General features: G+C 46.8%; 1 protein-coding gene across 2 annotated transcripts in view; it reads left to right on the top strand.

Annotated features, from left to right (window-relative positions):
* Nucleotides 1–2832: 2832 nt before the first annotated feature.
* The window catches only part of LOC117584921 (neuronal growth regulator 1), an 82918-nt gene continuing 67339 nt past the window's right edge, over nucleotides 2833–18411 (top strand). For both annotated transcript variants that reach the window (XR_004573883.1, XM_034274070.1), the window contains exons 1-2: nucleotides 2833–3273; nucleotides 17600–18229. Coding sequence is in view for 1 of the 2 variants with exons in the window: in XM_034274070.1 (XP_034129961.1) it covers nucleotides 18043–18229 (187 nt within the window). In the remaining variant the exon portion in view is untranslated. The remainder of the gene's footprint in view (nucleotides 3274–17599; nucleotides 18230–18411) is intronic.

Below are 18411 nucleotides of genomic sequence, written 5' to 3' on the forward strand. Positions count from 1 at the left end.
ACTGACAGTGGCAGTGGCTGGCAGCAGCGAGAGGGGGAGTACTGGCGGTGGCGATGGCGATGGCAGCACCCAGGCCCCTGGTGGTCTGTTGTTGTCAATTCAATTGAATTCAATTGTTTTGCCTTTTTGCGCTGCAAATGTGCTGCAATCACGACGCGGACTGTTTGCCAGCAGCCAGCCAGCCGCTTGCTTGCTTGTTTATTTGTTTGTTTGTAGGTCTCTGACGCAGCCACACATCTCCAGCTACACGCAGCCCCCCTCCCCACAGCAGCTGTTTACCTTGCGAGAGCACTCGCCCTCGCACTCTGCCCACCGCTCTCCAGTGAAAACTGTTGCCCATTTGTAACGCACCCGCATTCTGACTTCCTGGCGACACAAAGTAAATCGAATCCGAAACGTAATCCGCTTGGCCTGTGTCCAGAGCACAGCTGACTGGGCGCCAGCACCACCAACAATCTTAATGTCCAATATTGTACTTGCTGCAGGGTTGTCAGGTAATTAAAAAATATACAAAATTATATGAAACATTTCAATGCAAAAATATCGATACAAATATTTTATATTCGTTTGTTTGTATTTACTTTTACAGTAAATATATTTTTATTTTGAAAATAATTTGACATATTCCTATTTTGTGATGTTTTGACAACCCTAACTTGCTGTCAAATCCGAAGCGAATCTGAATACCACTGCAAATAATTGGGGAATTTTGCAATAATATGCAGTAAAGGCGTTTGCTTTGTTCCTTACCCGATGAATTGCATTCTGTTCGTGCACTGTCATAAATATTTGACTAGTCCTAGTCCTTCGACTTGAGATGCAGCTTAAATTTCTTCTGTCGCCCGTGGGCTTGGCTTTCCCAGTGGAATCTGATTAATTTCTAATCAGCTTACAGCATTTAATTTATTTTCGTAGCATTTTCTTGGTATCTCAGTACACAAATCACAACTAATCAAAGGCAATATACCGTCTCGCTGGAGCATCACAAGGCCCAAAAATGACAGAATTCTTATTATTCAAATAAATTCAATTTTATGTAGTTCAAAGTTCGAGTTTTATGAATGGCAATCTGCACCGTAAATTGTATTATCAAAATAAATAAATATGAATTTCAATTAATTGCAAGAAAATTCCGACTAAAACAAGACTTGAGGCCAGAGGCTTTAATTAGGAAATTGTACAAGCCTCAACTCATTCTTTATCGTTCACCCAAAGTTCAGCTCACACTTGAAGCACTCGGCACTCGGCACTGGGCCGTTGGGTCCTTGTTTTGCGCCAGACATTCAGCAGTTTTCAAACATTTCCACCTGCCACTCCCCACGCCCACTCCTTAACCACCCAACTTGATGTTCATATTTTCGGAAAACAAATTTATTTTCAAGCGCGTCCAATAAATCGAGGCTGACCCCGCCTGTTGACCGTTGACTCCTTGGTTGTTTCCATTTCCGCCTCCACCGGAAAATATGACTGCCCCGGACAGAGGGGCACGGGGCTGGGGACGGAATGGGGATTATGTCTTTATGTGCATATTTTAAAATGTTATAACCGTCGCGCTCCACACAGATTCCTGTTTTTCACTTTTGATGCTAAATCTGCCATTACTTCTAATGAAGTTGAAGGTCCTGTGCTGTCCTGTCCGTTGCCGTTGCTCTGAAAATAGGAAACAGCAAAGCGAAAAGCGAAAAGCAAAACAAAGACAAAAGACCCCAAAACGGGTCTGAAAAATATTCAAATTAATTTCTGTGTCGACTTTTGTCCGCTGTTCCGCTGCTGTCGGCGGCTCCTTTGACCAGGTTGTCGCCGTTGTATTTTGCGTGTGGCTGCCACCCGGTCCCTGTCTGACCAGCGCAGCGCCCCGTTTTTAATCCTGACTTATGGACTACGTATTCGGTTTCGTCATCGTCCTAATATCCTGCAATCCGACATTTGCCTTTTGTTTCCTGACAACGCGGCCAACAGCAGCAACAGCAGCAGCAAACTGCTGACTGGCTTTTTATGGACGAGTTGCGGGGTGGAGAGGTTGTTTTTGGACCATGTTGTTTAGTTTTAATTACACGCGAGTCTGCCTTTCGCCGGTTACGCACCGATGGCTTGAATTTCACTACATTCCCATAATAACTGTGCGCAGGGGTGGAGGAGTGGAGCTTTCCAAGGCGGGGTAAAGGTTCGACTTCCACTCAACAAAAAGGTACCCGGCCATATGCTCGAAATGTTGCGGGCAACATTCGAAATGTTGCGAGCACATTTTCAGGGACTTTGCCTACCCCTGCCATTCGGAGTCGCCTGACACAGTGTCAGGGCAGAGGGAGATGGCGCACAAACAAGGCGAACAGAGAGAGAGAGAGAGAGAGAGAGAGAGAGAGAGAGAGAGAGAGAGAGAGCAGGAGCAGAGATAATAATCTCTCCGAGTTGCGTGCGACAGGTGAAACCTAACACGAGGGGCACAGCAAGAGAGAGGAAGATCTGATCAAAGGATCACTGTTAGATGTGACAAAAGCATTGAAAGAAAACAACTTAATTTAACATTTTACACAATCAACAATACTAACTCAATAATTGTTAAAGTTGAATGAATATTTTGATGCACCTATAAGTATGAATAAGCTTCAGAGACGAACTCCAATACGGAATATTCGCCGTGGCACAGTTGGGCTGCGGCGAACTTCAGTAACCAGAGAGAGAGCACAGCCCGACCCAACGACCAACCACCCACTCGCTCGCTCTCTCTCTTGCCTGTCAGCTCGGGCCATTCGTGGTTAGAGCCCGAATCCACAACGAGCACACCCGAAGCCGCCCACGAGCCACGAGTGTCCGGAGCCCAATGCTGGCAGGCAAAAACCGTTTCAGTTGCTTCGAAACAGTGACACGATTCGCGCGCGACACGCTTCCTCCCATAATATCGAGCAGAGAAATCATCTAGCAAATCTCCAGCAGGAGCAGCAGCAGCCAGAACTGAGAACAGCTGTGTACTGCCTGCCAGTGGCAGAGTGGCAGAGTGGCATAGAGATTCTTGCAGCAAGAGTGCAGAAATTTTCACAGTGCTGATTGTTATTTGGGTCTTCGTGCTAGTGCCAGTTAAGAGTTGAACTCTGCATGTAACCGAATGAAATAAGTGAGAGAAAAACAGATGCAAGTCATAGCCGAATGAAATCTGTATGCTAAAGTGACAAAAGAAGCAGAAACCCAATCATTTGTGAGTGGAGTGGAGTGGAGTGGAGTGGAGTGGCAACTAAAACCGAGACAGACATCTAGCTGAAAGGACTCCGACTCAAGGTAATCATTTCCACAATATTAGTGAAGAATATTCGTGCTTTTGGGAGCAGTCTTGCAAACAGCCAGACGCCACAATTTAATCGTGTACGTGCCTCCTTGCAGTGTTTACATTTTGGATTTTATGCGATTAATACTCAACACCCCAACATCCAAAGCGAAAGCCGGGCGGGCCGCGAGTGTAATTGCGAGTTTTTGGCTCGCTGCTGGCTGCTGTCTGCTGTCTGCTGGCGGATTCTTTTTGCAGCTGCCAAATAAGTACAGCAACAATAACAAGGGAAGGCAATAAAAAGCCACCGCCAAGGGCTTTAAACCAGACAGCCGCAGCGGCAGGCCACCAGCCACCAGCCACCAGCCACAGTCGCATCCGCAGAGGAGTCTTAGCCAAGTGCCTTGCCTTCGAGGGCTCCTCCGTTCTGGCGCAAAGTAAGCAAAGAAACAAAACCAATTTTCATTGTTTTGCGGTGGCTTCCAAGTCGCTTTCGCTTCATGGTGATGGCAGGGATTGAGGTGCGCAAGCAACCGAAAAGTATAACAAAATTTCCATCAGCATATAAACACACACCAACACACACACACACACACACACTAACACTATGGACTGGCAAAAAAATGTGCAAATGCCAACATGAAATGAAGTAGAATGTGGCATGTGGCGTCCTTCTGCTGCTGGAATGCTACTGAAAATGAGAAATGAAATAAACACATGCAAAGGCAAAACGCGTTGGCCGCAGGTGGCAGCGAAAGTCTAAGAACCAGACTTTGATCAAATTTTAATGAATTATTTGGACATTTTTGTACAATTTTTATGCAGAAAATAAACTTAGTTTTCTGCTTTCAAAAGGCAGCATCCTGAAGGGGAACAACATCTGAATTATATACCTACAAAAGAAGCAAAAAGAGAGAGAGAAACTTTTTGCGTAAAACTTTTAGCCAGCATTTACGTAAAGTTTAAGTTAAAGTTAAAGAAGCAAAGTGCCAACGAGTGTACCGTGTGGTAATCCCCAGTTATAATGGGGATATCATTCGAGACACAATAAGAACCACTCATTGGGGAACGAAATGAACACAGGGGAGAACCGTGTGAGGCATAAATAAGTCGTTTGCAGCTGTTCGTCGGCATTTACTTGGTTGCTTGTTCAGCGCCAATTGTTTTTTCCTTTGGAGGGGTAGCTTACATCGTGCAATTTCGTATGCTAAAATGTTTCGTGGCATACTTTGTGGCTGTGGCAGAGCCTAACCGCACGAACTGACAGCTAGACACGCGCTAGCTGCCATTTAATGCAATTGATTTGTGTTGCCTAATTCGGTTAGACGCGGCCTGCCTTAGACATGTGTATCCAGGCACTCATGCCACACGCGGCAGCGGAGACGCCACAACTCAAAGGCCTATCAAGCAATTTTCGGGGCCGAAAATTGCCAGTTTTAATTCCATTATCGGAGTCAGGGCAAGGCCACTTCGACCATCCTTTGTTCTCCTACTCCCAGCAGTGTGTTCTCCCCCCTCGGCTCTGGGCAGGATTCGGGGCACATACGCACGCGCCAGCACAACAGTTGATTGATATTCAATTGGTGGGCTTTGGTCCTGCCTTTGGTTGCCTTTTGTTTCCCGCTTGCGGTTTGGATTTGCTGCTACATGAGACGCTTTAATCTGCCACGACAGCAGAACGGCAGAACGGCCGAACGGCAGAACATATTGTGGGATTCCCTTTTGGTCACGCCACAAGTTGTTGGCCCAGTCCAGACTCCCTTTTGCTGCTGCTCTGGCTTGGGCTTAAGCGCTTTAAGTAATTTATAAACGCCTTTCGACCAGGCCAAAAGCAAAACAGAAGCAATAACAACTTTATTGGATTTTCTTTTCTCTCCGCCATGCACTTTGCTCGTCTTGCGGGAGAGGAGGCAACGAGCGAGAGTCTTTTGGGCTTTTCTTGTTGTGTGTTAATTGAATGCGATTAGGCAGCGGGCAGCAGGAGAGGCTTTAAAGGCTCCCCAAATTGCTTAGGATAAAACGTATCTAAGTCGGGGCTAACGAGCAACCGCTGCTGCTGCTGCTGCTGCTGTCAAGGTGACGACGCACCTGCAAGTATTTTCTCCTCATTTGGCTCAATGGAAATTTCATCCCCAGCAGAAGATGGCTACAGTTCATTGGAAATTCAATGCGGTCGCGATATCATTTACGACATCGCCCATTAAAAGCCAGGAAGCAGCAGCCCGGCCCGTGGCCACGTTTTTAATATTTTAATTATTGCACGGAACGCAAAAGCGAACGCGATAACTGCGTGGAATCATATTCCCAATGGTGGACGGCCCCTGCAGATAACAAAATCAATATCCCTGCCAGCAGTCCACGAGGACTGGAGACCCTTTTAAAGCTTCTACGGCAATGGGGAAGGCAGTCAGCCTTCAGCCTTCAGCCTTCAGCCTCTTGGAGCTGCGACTACCTCAATTTCCCTGCGGTTGGAGCCACTTGCTCTCTCTCTCTCTCACTTTGCACAGTTTTTCCTGTCAATTTGCTCAATTTGTATTTCAAATCATGCCGGCAATTTAAATGTCCTAAGAGAGAAAGACTGAAGTCGACTGGCTGCGCCCCTGAAAAACTATGCCACACTCCACGGCCTACGCCGCTTTTATTGCCAAGGTTTGAGGCTCGAGACTTGGCTCTCGGCTCTCGGCTCTCAAAGTGATATATATTACAAAGACGTGGTTTAAGTTCAGGCACAAAGTGGCAGGAATTTCATGAATTTCATTTGAATTCGTAATTGGTTTTTTTGCCATCGAAACTGAGAAGATGCCATGATGCCATGCCATCGACAGCGCCAGCTCCATTGCTATTTCCAACTGGCATTTTATTTATTTAAATTTAAACAAAAAACTCACTGCTAAGCGCATTTTTCTTGGCCCTGGCCCTGGCCCCTAGATATTCTTTAAGTAACTCCAGGAAGTTCATAGTTCGTTGCCCCAAATCCAAATTGGAAAGAGGCTCAGGCTGAGGCAATTGCTGCGGCACGAGGCACTCGTTCAACATTCATTTTGTTGTACGTGGGCATGTCTTTTTCCGCCTTTCGCTGCATTATGTTGCTTCAGTTTTTTTCGGGCCTGCCTGCTCTGCCTTCCTCCCCGCCGTTGTGTAGTTGTTGCAAAGTTTTTAATTAAATTTTATGTTGACTTTTGTATGTCTGTGCAGGCCCCGCCTCCACCACCAGCACCACTCCTGGCTGCTTTCTTACGTTCCTGGGAGTTTGTGTCTGTAATATATGCCGCCTACTGCTCCACTTTACACACACTCGCACATCCTGCCCTGCTTCTTGTAGTCCTGCGCCGCCTGCTGCTTGGCGAAAGCCTCGTCTGTCATTATTGCAATCTTTGCGAATGTTCAACGACTTTTGCACAAAATATTTAGTAGCTTGTATCAAAATATTTGCGCACAAATTTGTTTATTGAAAGCAGCAGCAGAACGGACAGAGAGAGAGAGAGACTCCCCGCCTGGATAGCTGAGATGTTTGCCCCAAAAATCTCGGCATTGGCAACGGTTCAAAACTTTGCCCACTGACAACTCTCTCTCTCTCTCTCTCGCTCTGCAATCTCTCGTTGATTGCCAAAAATGTTCAACGTTCCCAATAACTTTCATTCATTTTCCCCTTGGCCTTTCCTTTTGCTGTGCATGCCGCACACATTAAAACTCTAATTATCTGCATTAGTAATGGCTTAGGAGTGCGAGGGAATGGGAATGGGAATGGGAATGTGCAGCTACAGGAAGTTAATATGTCTTTGGGGGGCTGAGCTGCTGAAAAATGGCGCAACTTTAAGTGCGGAATCGCGCTGCTGCCTTGTGCGCCATTTTCACGCCCAATTTCCAGTCATTTTTCATTGCCACAGCCCAAGTTTTTTACTAATTACTTGGACCGGGAGGGGGGTCCCTCCCACGTACAAACTTTGCTTTTAATTTGACAAATCATTGCGAGCGGGCTACACATTTCACTCTTCACTCACTCCTTGACAGAGGGGCCCAGGAAGTAAGTCCCTTGGCAGCATCCCCTTTCTGCTTGTATCCTGCAGTCAACTCCGCCAACTTTCGCTTACACCAAAAAGGGTTCCTTCTTGAGTTTTCTTCCTTTTTTCTGTTGCCTTGCTTTCAGCCATTTTCCGCTGTTTGCATTTCAAAATGTGCAAATAAATGTGGACCCAAGTCTGCTCTCAGCAAAGCAGCACAGTTTTTCCTGGTTGAGTTTTTCTTTAATTTAGGCGTTTCCATTGTCGCTGCGTTGGCTCGAAAATAGTTTTATTTGCATTTAGATTATTGTTTTTCTTGTGATACGATCTGCAGTCTTAACCCTTTGGCACTTGTTTTGGCAGGGTTTCCTTTGTGTAAACTTCTGTTCGCAGAACGGCAGGTGGTCGTGTTTGCCGTGTTGTTTATATTCGCTTTCGAATAAAAAGATAATGTTATCTCGTTGCAAAAAGGGTTTTCCTTTCAGTGCCATTGTACGGCCAAAGATCAAGCGTTGATGATGGAATATTTTTGACACACAAAGAGGAAGCCCCAAATTAATCAAAATATTAAAAATAGCCCAAAAGGCAGTTGGACATTTTATGAATTGTGTGGCCAGACCCCAGTCCGACTGCAGTGACTCTTTAAACACAGGCCTGGACCCTTTCGCCCGGCTAAGCAGCTGCAAAGAAAAGGTCTGCCGGAAAACCTCAATCACGCAGAAACAATTTCGCTGGGAAATAAAGCAAGAAAAAGGAATGGCGAAGGAGCAGAGGGAGTGAAAAGCATTTCAAGCAAACCAAAGGCCGCCAAGAGGGGTCACTGTTGAGGCGCTGTTGAGGATGTTGACCCACAGCAGAGCGAACACTCTCTGGCCCCCCATTGTACTTCGATCTGGCATACAGAGAGGTGCAAGAGGGGGCAAGGCCTGCCAGTCTGGTGTGAAATTGATTTAATGAGTTTCCATCAGGGTTTTCCATATTTCGTGCTCAAATTAAAGTCTGTCTGCAGCTGCCTAAGCCTTGCCAGCTCTGAGGCGTTGGAGCGCAATGAATGTTTTCATTTAGTCCTGTCCTTGCTTTGCTTTTAGCATCATCCGTGACGGACAGCAGACCAGACGGAGCTTGTCTCTACCTGAGGCCAACTATGACTTTGACATGCTCTTTGAAAATGTATCAATTTTGCTGCTCCAAATTGAACTTATTCGCCGTTGGCGTTGGGCTCTACGATTCGATTTATGGTCTTGATTGTCCTTAAGCCCCATAATGCTCGTCCTGGGCTGCCTAATGGTGCGCCAGAGTAAATGAATTGTATGCTGCCGAGTGGTTTTTGTCCTAATTAATGGGGCATAATTGAAAAGCCATCGCAGTGGAGCATAAATGAGCCAGGAGTGGGTGTGCGAGTGGGTGCCATTTTGTTTGTGTCTGCGCTGCCATCGCTAGTTAGCTGCCATTTGCATACCAAGCGGTAATTACTGCAGCCTCTACCCTCTACCCTCTACCCACTACCCTGTACCAGTGCCTGCCAGCGTTAACCTGTTCCCTCCGCTAGATGCCGGCACGTGAAGGGCCCTCAAAGTCAGGCTCAAACGAGTCAGCCTGCTCGCTCCTCGCTCCTCAGTGCTTATGTGTTTTGTGTTGCGAAATAATTGATATTATAATTTAGAAGCGAGGAGACTTTTATGTCTGTTGCCCCCCGTTTCAGCGCTACGTGCCCCAAAGAGACAGCAGGGAGGAATATGTGTGTTCATGGCGGGACATGTGCGAGTGGGATTGAAATTAATTTCAACTACTTAAATGGCAGGAAGCACCAAGCTACAGCTCTCGACTCTTGCTACTATTTTATTTATTGCCACTGTGTGTGTGTCGCCTGCCTCCTGCTGCCATTTCTGTGTTCACTTTTTAGTCCAAGGCTCTCCTCCTGCCGTGCCATGTCGTGTCGTGTTCAGGATAGCAAAGTCCCAGCCCTGCTCCTGCCCCTCTGCGTTATTAATATGCAAAATTAGCGCTTTACGTTTCTTTAATTAAAATTCTGCCAACGGGTTTGACTTTATAAGCATTCATTAGTCTATTGAGTTACTGTCTGATGTCTGATGTGTCTGATGTGTCTGATGTGTGTGTGGGGGAAATGTCATTTCACCAGTGGCACATTATCCCCAGACAACACGTTTCATGGCATTAGAGTTGATTGCCTGGCGACGATGGGCTGGCAGCTTTCCCGCAATTTATTTCATCGATTCCAATTCGATTGGAACCTGTGCATTATCTAGGCCCTGGCGTTGACCAACTTTTACCCAACAAAATCAAAAGCAATATAAACACTAAAACACAGTTAGTGAAATAATTTGTACGCACTCAGACATCATTAAAGCCAGCAGCAGCAGCCCGAAAAACTTTTCCAATAGGACACACCGCAAAGCGCCCAAGACACGCATCGGAAAATGGGAGAAAAAGGAATGCGGTTTGGGGTGACGTTAAGGCAAAGAAAAGAAAACTTGTAATTGAATATTAAGACACTTTGGCGTTTAATGTGGTAATTAGAGTTAATAACGGGCAAGAGTAGGGCCAACGGCTTGGAAGGACGTATCACTAAAGGACGCGCCTGCCACAAAGTGCCCGGGCGCAAGGGAAGGCGCCGGAAAATTTCAAAAGAAAAACTTTCCGCAGAAGCATAAAGGCATTCAGAGCCAGTCAGGGCCTAGGCGGAAAGGCAAGCAACAGCTTTTTGTGGCACCAACACACACACACACACACACACACACTGACACGCATATTCATAAAGTAAATGAAAACTAGAAGAAAAACCTAAGAAAAATCGAAAAGAAACCTCAAGATTCGCACTTAAAGGTACCCTAAAAGGGAAACACACACATAAAATATGGTAGAATTTTCTGTGTAGTCAGTCTCGGGCGTCATGCAGCAGTGCACCTCGGTCGGCGCACCCTTAAGCTGCGCCACGATATGCCCTTTCAGTCTAAGAGCTGCCCAGGGTACCAGCATGGAACTAGGCAAAAGAAAAGAAAACTGGAAAAGCTAAGGCAGCTGGCGACGAAGCCCCGACTGCGCAGAGGCAGAGGCAGAGGCAGAGGCAGTGCTTAGCATTCACGGAATGCGGAGAGGAACTATGGATGTTGTTGCTGCAGGCCAGACGCTGACGCCGGTTACAGTTGAAATTTCAAGACAGCAAATTTTTAATTGCCTGGGCGGAGTCCAAGCCGCACCTTACCTCCTTCACCCTGAAGGTCGTTGTCATTTATGGGCTGTGGGGGCTGCTTCTGTCAGCGTATCTGCTGGCTTGTCCCCCCCACGGACATGGGCAAACAATTAAAGAGCACAAACAGTAAATTAGATGTTTACTCACTCTCTCTCTCTCTCTCTCTCTCTCTCTCTGTGCGCGTGAAATGGATCCGTAACTTGCAGCAACAAAAAAACAGTGGACAAAGGAGAGCGTGTCACTAAGCCAATATGCCTAAGCTTTTTGGGGCCCAAACGTACTTCCTTTTGCCATCTCTTTCAGCCACTTGCACTTCCATTTACATAAACAATTTGTCAAAGTGTCAGTATTTTGTGTGCTTTTTTTGCTGTTGTTGTCCACCGTCGGAGCTGTCACCAAAGACATCCCAGCCCCCGCTTCTTCCGCGGGTCACTTTACGTTGTCAGCTGTGATGGAGCTCGCGGTCAGCAACCTCCTGGACAGCTGCTGCTCTGTGTGTGTTGTATGTAGTACCTGCTTGTCGTCGTATTTAACGCCTTTGTGCAGGAAATTGCAAACGAAATGAACTTGTTCTTGTGGCAGTAGCTGTCGCTGAAATTAATGAGCATTAAGGTCCAGGGCCAGACAGAGGGCTAGACCTGGAGTCAGTCTCAGAAGAGTAGCAGTGAGTGAGTGGGAGGTCGGTCGTCTTCGTCAACATGCGTTGACATTCTAATGACACTTACTTGACATGCTGTTTGTTAATGGTAATCAATAAATTATCTCTGCGCAGTGTGCGTGTCCCTGTCCGTGTCCGTGCATTGGGCCGTTGTTAGAGGCCATGTTTCTGTGTGCTCTGGCAATAATTGATTTAGGCTGAAGGCACGGTGGCGTAGGGCGTAGGGATAAGCCAGTGATTTATTGAGTAGCGACTTGGTTTCGCTTTTGCAGGGACTTTATTTGGCCAAAAGGTATTTCAATTTGTTTATTAATCACAGCTGCGCCTGCTCTGGGTCTGGCTCTGGCTCTGGCTCTGGGCTGGGGGCTGAGCCTTGACTTGACTTGGCTTTTGTGTTGACAGAATCGTTGCATGTCATCGGCTTGGCAAATATCCGGAATAAAGTCAGAACCTGCCGCATCATGTGCGTCTCGAGTGTGTGTGTTTGCCGCCGATAGTTGTGGCTGGGGGTGGGCAGAGGTGTGGCAGGAATCCCATAATGCCCGAAAACCCGAAAGTCATTTGGGCGTAAAACAAAGAACACCTGCTGCTGCTGCTGCTGCTGCTGCGTTGCTCTCGGCACTTGGCTTATAAGCATTTATCAGCGAGTGGGCCCCCACCCTTCACGTCATATGCGCCGTCATGCGACGACAAAAGCCAAAATCCTAGCACGCGTCTCCCATCTAACACGGAGAGGGTGTACGCATGGATGTACCCCCCCCTTAATACAGGCAATCAATATATTCCCAATAACGTATTATTATTGCCATTCTCTGGAAGGGCTATGGCTGTGGCTCTCTGAAGCTCTGGCTTGGGTTACGCCAGGATCTGGCACAGCCAGCTGACGCCATGACAACTGACACATTGAAACAGGACGACAGACAGGAGGGAAATATAACTAATACGTTGTGGAATCCTTTCCTTTGCATAGCTTGTGTTGTGCATGTTTCGGTCTGTTTTTCACATGTTGCGTATTATTTTTTATGTCATGCGAGGATTTTCATTCAATCTCGTTGTCTTTTACATTACGGCTGCTGTTGCTTCTGCTGCTGCTGTCTGCTTTTGCTGTCTGTTTCTTTCCCGTTTTATGGCACAGTCAACAATTTTATTTGTAACACTGTACAAACCGTTGTCGTGGCCAGCCTCCCGGTTCCGCCTCAGCACAACCGTTTCTATGTTGCGTTATTTCCGTGTGTTTGTTCTTGTATGTACAAATATATACCCTAATAGCGGATATTAGAACTATAAGCAAATGTTTGCACAGTAGTAAAAGGTAACTTTTACGATGGGAGAGTGGATATTTAAATGGGTTTCAGCAGCAGCAGCAACAACAGCGGAAGTAACTGTGCTTGCAAAAAGAGCTTCTTACTCGATCACTCACCACTGAACCGAACGCCTTTTCTACCTGCGCTTCACGGACTCTCTTTCGACTCTCTTTCGTGCACGATTGCTCGCGCAATAACAGCAACAACAACAAGGGACACATATCGGCATGCTGTGTGGCGGGTGGGGAGAGAGAGAGGCAATGAACGGCAATGCTTATCTCCCGAGCACAAGCAAACGCAGAGAGAGTCTATGAGTTTGCGATTGCACTTTGTGCGTGTCTTTCGCTTCATTTACTGTAACCAAATGTGTCTCCACCTCACATGAAGCTCATAAAACTGCTAGAGTATTAACAGCTTCGGCTTTCGATAAATACCAAATGTTCTTTCATGTTTTGTTCCTTCTTTTTGTGTGTTTCGGTTTTGTTTACTCGGATGCTGTTTACAATATTTACTTGGCCATTTATTTATTTGTAGGTGTCGAAAGGTTAACGTTTCCCCTGCATACCGCCCATTGTACGAACATTGTTCCATTATTATTATTATTGCCTTTGCTTTTGTGTGGCATTGGCCCTAACCTAACTGCTGATTGCCATTCAAATGCGGTTGCGGATTTTGTTTCGAGTTCTCTGGTTCTGAAAAATGCCAATTTTTCCAACTCTAGAATAATGGCTGGATAGCCCCGCCTGCCTGCCCTGCGGTTGTTTTTTGTGTGTTTTGGCAATTTTTCATGCTGTCATTTTATTGATTTGATTTATGGATTTGGTGTGCATCGAATTTGAAACAAATGTCGCCGTGCGGCTGCCCCGAATGTGTATTCAGCGAGTTGTCCTGCACGGGACAAAGCCAGCACTTGAATTTGCATTTAAACGGCACTGAAAAGCCCCAGCCCAGCCCAGCCCAGCCCAGCCCAGCCTGGCCCCAGTGCTCCATTCAATTTCAATTTCAAATGCTTATTTTGTTTAATTTAATTGTGTGCATCGAACACATTTATGCAGAGAGCGAGCCTCTGCCGCTGGTACATTTTCCATTTAAATAGAAAATGTAGCAGGTTTTCCTGCTGTCTGCCTGTCACTGGATTAAATGCCAGGCCAGAGCATAGGCCTTGCCGCAGAGTCCATGCGCCAGAGTCTCGTGCCTTGCCATGCATGTTCCCCACTTGGGCGACAGCATAACAAAAGCTCTGCACACACACACACAGAGAGAGAGAGAGAGAGAGAGAGCGAGAAATGGAGAGAGGTGCGTCAGAGGTTAGAACGGGGCTTAAGGCTGCACGGAAAGAGCTTCGGCATGGAGGGGCAAAAAATGTTGAGGGCACAAAATAGCAGCACAAGCAGAAATTGCATCGCAGGGCACTAAAAGGGATAATCCATTTCGGCATAATAAATAAAGCAGTAATTGCCAAGTGAATACGGGCCGAGGCAGGAACTCTCCATGAGCTTCAGAGCTTCAGAGCTTCAGAGCTTCAGATGGATGTGTTGCTGCTGCTGCTGCTGCTGCTGCTCGGAGGTTCGGTGTCCATGTCCTGTGGCAGGCCTAGGCTCCCCAGACTGCCTGCCTGTCTTCCTGCATAATAGACGAATTATGTTTGCTTCAGCAAAAATGCATAAGTATCAAGAGGCAGAGGTCCCTGGTCCCTGGTCCCTGGTTCCTGTGCCAGAGATAGGGCTGGGCTGCTGCATATTAAAGCAGACGTGAAACGCCTTAATATATGCACAGATTACTTGCACGAGCAGGAGCGAGAGTATGCGTATTCATGGCCCTGGGCATTGTCCAGTGCCCCCGAAAAGTTAAACAGAATTGAAATTTTTCACCGCCTCCACGATGGTAACTCAAAGTTAAAGCTATGCAAAAAGATAACCCAAAGTTAAAGCCTTGGGCGACAGGATTTAGCATGCCACTCGAGTGCTAGATGGGTGCTTCACTTGCCTGTGGAAAATGTCTGTCAACTTTGTAGACCCGCGCACACACACACACACACACACGTGAGTCGAGTGGAAGTCAAGGAGTGTGTGAGTGTGTGAGTGTGTGAGTGTGTGTGTGTGCTGCAGATAACCTTTTGAACCTTTGACAAACTGCTGCAGCGCAACTTTTGCCATTCGTTTGGAAAATTTTAATAATCTTTTATCGAGCGGGACTCTGGGATCTCCACATGCAAACATCTCCTGTCACATCTTCGTGCTTCTTCGTTTTTCATTAAAACTTGTTCAACTGCATATTAGGTGGGGCTCTGGCTCTAGCTCTAGCTATGCCTCTGGTACTGCTACTGCCTCTGCCTGCGTGTGTCAGCCATCTTGCCACATTGTTGCCGTGTCAATCCACGGCACAGGCTTGTGGCAAGTGCTTCAGCTTGAACTTTGCACGCAGCCAGAGCCAGCACAGCCGCCTTTGTGTGTGTGAGAAGGACTCACACTCGAGCACACACTTTTTTATACATTTTTTTATATTATTTTTTGTATTTTTGTTTGCCAGTCGCGGCCTTTGTGCTGGAAGTTGGCTTGTTAATCATTTCGATGACAATGTGGTGCCCCAGCGACAGGACTTTGTCGTTAGTCGCCTGTCATCGTCGTTGCAAATAATTCACTGCCAGTGGACGACAGATGAGGTTGCATGGTTGCAGGTCTTCCCTTTTTGCTCATTTTAATGATGCACTTGATACAAAGATAGAGGGAAAACTCTTTACTCCTTGGCTCGAATCGAATCTTAGTTCAGTTCTGTTGTCTTGTTGCTGAGTTGCGCTGTGCCACTTGCTTGCCGTTTGTTCGTTTAGTTTACAATGCAATTAACCCATTTGAAAGTTCCGCCCGTAGACCGCAGCAACGGGGCTTGAGAGCTGACAGAAGACAGAAGACAGAAGACGAAGATACTTCTTTTCCCTCGGATCTAGTTTCCCGCTGCCAAATGAAAATCAGTTTCACAGTGAAACCAGCAAAAACTAATTACGACTTTGCTCGGTGGGAAAAGTTGGAGTGCGAGTAGCTGTGGAAATTGTACCGCAAAGTGCAATTTGGTGGCGAAAGTCGAGGCGTGTGAACTGGCAAAAGTCGAGCGAGACTCAAGTTGCGATGCGACAGCGAAATGGAGCGCGTAAAAATTAAAAATCGTCCCACCGCCGCCCGTCCGGGCGCACTCTCAAATGTTGTTTTTAAATAATTAAATCCGCTTTATTAGAATATTAAACTTTTATGGCGGCAGCCGCAGCCGCAACCGCAACCGATAAGATGTTGTAACGTTTAGCCAGACCGTCTGTGACCGGGGACTCAGAGATCAACTTTGAAAGACAAACGAGCAACGCGACACGAGAAATTTGTAGCCGCCATGCGGCTGATGCGCTGTCTGTGCTCGGTCGGGTGTCATAAATAAAAGGAATGCTCCCGTGGCCCCACGAAGCCCCACAGCCCGGCCCAGCACACAGCATGTGGCACTCGTATAAAAATCTGTAGGCCCAAAGCCCATAAAACTGATGATAACCTTGGCGAGGACCATCTCCTGGCTACAGCTCCGGATCTAGGTTCCGGTAGCCAGCGGTGGCGATGACAACGTCCCTCTGTTCTTGTCCTTGGCGCATCTTTTGTTGCCGTTTTATGTGCCGCTGCCTGTTTATTTACGGCTATTTACCGCCTACATGATAAAAGCCTTTTGCTGGCATTTGCTCCATGCCCCCCCCCCCCCCCACACTGTGGCACTCAGTGGGGCAGCAACGTTTTTGAGTAATTATACGAGTGTAGGCCAGTGCAGACCCACATAGATACTAATATTTTATTGCTCCTCCAGGATATGAGCCCACGTTGCGTATACTTGATGCCAGTGCCCGAGGTAATAATGAAAGCGATGGATAATTATACCCACCTCTCTCGCTGTGTATGTCTGTGTATCCTTCGATTCGCCGGCATTTGGTGCGACTTTTAATGGACTTTTCAAGCGTACCCGTCGGGGCCAGTCCTTGTCCTGGGGGGGAGCCAGTGAAAGTGAGGCCGTTGCATGGGTTAATCTAAATTTATAACTTAATTTTTTTTCACTTGTAGTCGCGCCAGACCTTGTCCACTTCTCGCAGTTTGTTTTTATGGCGTTGGAGAGACTTTTTTTGTTGTCTGGCCATTTCGAGACTTGAGCTTGGGCCGACGTGGCCGACGGTAGTCGATGTAGTTCGGGGACCCTGCACGGCATCCTGCACGGAAGTGATAATGAAATAATTTGAATTTTTCTGCTCTAGCTGATTTTTTTGCCCTTTCCCCATGGCCCAGGATAAAGCTGCAAGCTCATAAAATTATGCAAAACTTTGTCATTAAATATGGCACAAGTGGGTGACGATGAAGGGGTAGGTGGGGTTGGGGCAGGGTTACGGGGAAACTCTGAGGTCCAACAATTTGTTATTTGGCTTTGGACTTTGCTCTTGAAGTGTTGTTTACTCGGTTGTCCGCCCTACGTCGCCCTTCGGCCCATAGCAGTCTACTTTCCTATGCAGCGACATGTGTGTGTGTGAGGATCAGGCATCAGGCAGCAGGCAGCAGGCAGCAGGACTCGGGGAAAAAGGTTAAAAAACGGAACTTTTATAATTTAACTTGTGTGCTAATTGCACTTTGTGGGGTAATTTTGCGTGTCAGTGAAGTTCTGCAAACGCATTTCGGTGTGCCTGCGAGTGAGCTTATATGTGGCTGTGGGTGGGGCACGCACACACACACACACACACAACGCGCACACACACACAACGAGCACCAGCTTGGAGCACCAAAAAACCATCTCGAGCGCTGCACTTGGCGGTGGAGGGATGCCCAAATGAATAGCGACTACTGGATACCCTCAACTCTCACTCCAAGAAAAATGTGTTTGCCCATAAATTGGCTGTGAAAGCGGAAATAATCTACAAGAAATTTAATTTTTTTTTTTTTTTTAATTTTTTATTTAAATTATTTATTTGAATATTTTATTTGATGCTGCCAATCGTTGAGTGTTCATTGGTATATCCATGGCGTAATGGCAGACTACAAATGGTTTGTGGAAGTGCACAAATTGTGTGCCAAAACTTCGTCCTGTTTGAAGTCAAAGTTGACTTTAATTTCCTGCTGCAACTGAAACTGAAACTAATATTTATTTATTTATTTATTGCAGATCCAGAGCTGCAGTTCGGTCGCGAAACTGCTGTGGAAATTGGGAAGCATACACACAGTGATAATTAGCTGGTTGGCGCAACAACAAAGGGCTCGCTGCGCAATAAAAATTAATTAGAAAATATATTTCAGCGCCGCACAATTTGTCAAGGGTAAAGCGAAAGCGCCCTGCCCACACGACACAGTCTGCGGTCTTGCGCTCAACTTCTAATTAGAAAAAGAAAAAAGCCCCAAAAATAAACTGCAAATTAAACAAAGCAATAAAGCAGCAGCAACTGGCAGCAGCGACTATGCAAAGTGTGTTGGCGCTCAGCTGAAATGAAAACTTAAAGCGCCAAACCCCAGGCAGAGGGAAAACTCCAGAAAATTTAATCACAAAAGAAAAAGGAACTGCAAAAGCAAAAAAAAAAACATCTGCACCTACGGCGGCTCGGTCGCAAAACAATGAAAATAATTTCGCGTAGCATAGGTTCTGGCGCCGGCACTGCCGACCCTGCTGCCCCTTGGAGGTGCACAACGCACCACACAGCGCTCAAAATGAATTGCCCCATTCTGATTGTAATTAGCCTCGGATGGCTGCTGCTCACCCACGGCGGCGGTGGGGCAGCCGAGGCCGCCATTTCAAATCGAGGTAAGTGATTCGTGGCCACACGGCATCCACCTACGACACCCCACCCATGTTGTAGTCACATCTAATTTAGCCACCGACTCTGAACACAATGACGACGATGCACCCCAGTGGGTCTGCAGTCTCCGCGCTAGGTGCACGTTCGGTTTTTTTCTATTCATGCCGAGCACTCAACGCAAGTTGCA

The sequence above is a fragment of the Drosophila guanche genome, unplaced genomic scaffold, assembly GCF_900245975.1.
Source record: "Drosophila guanche unplaced genomic scaffold, DGUA_6, whole genome shotgun sequence".
NCBI classification, from domain to species: domain Eukaryota; kingdom Metazoa; phylum Arthropoda; class Insecta; order Diptera; family Drosophilidae; genus Drosophila; species Drosophila guanche.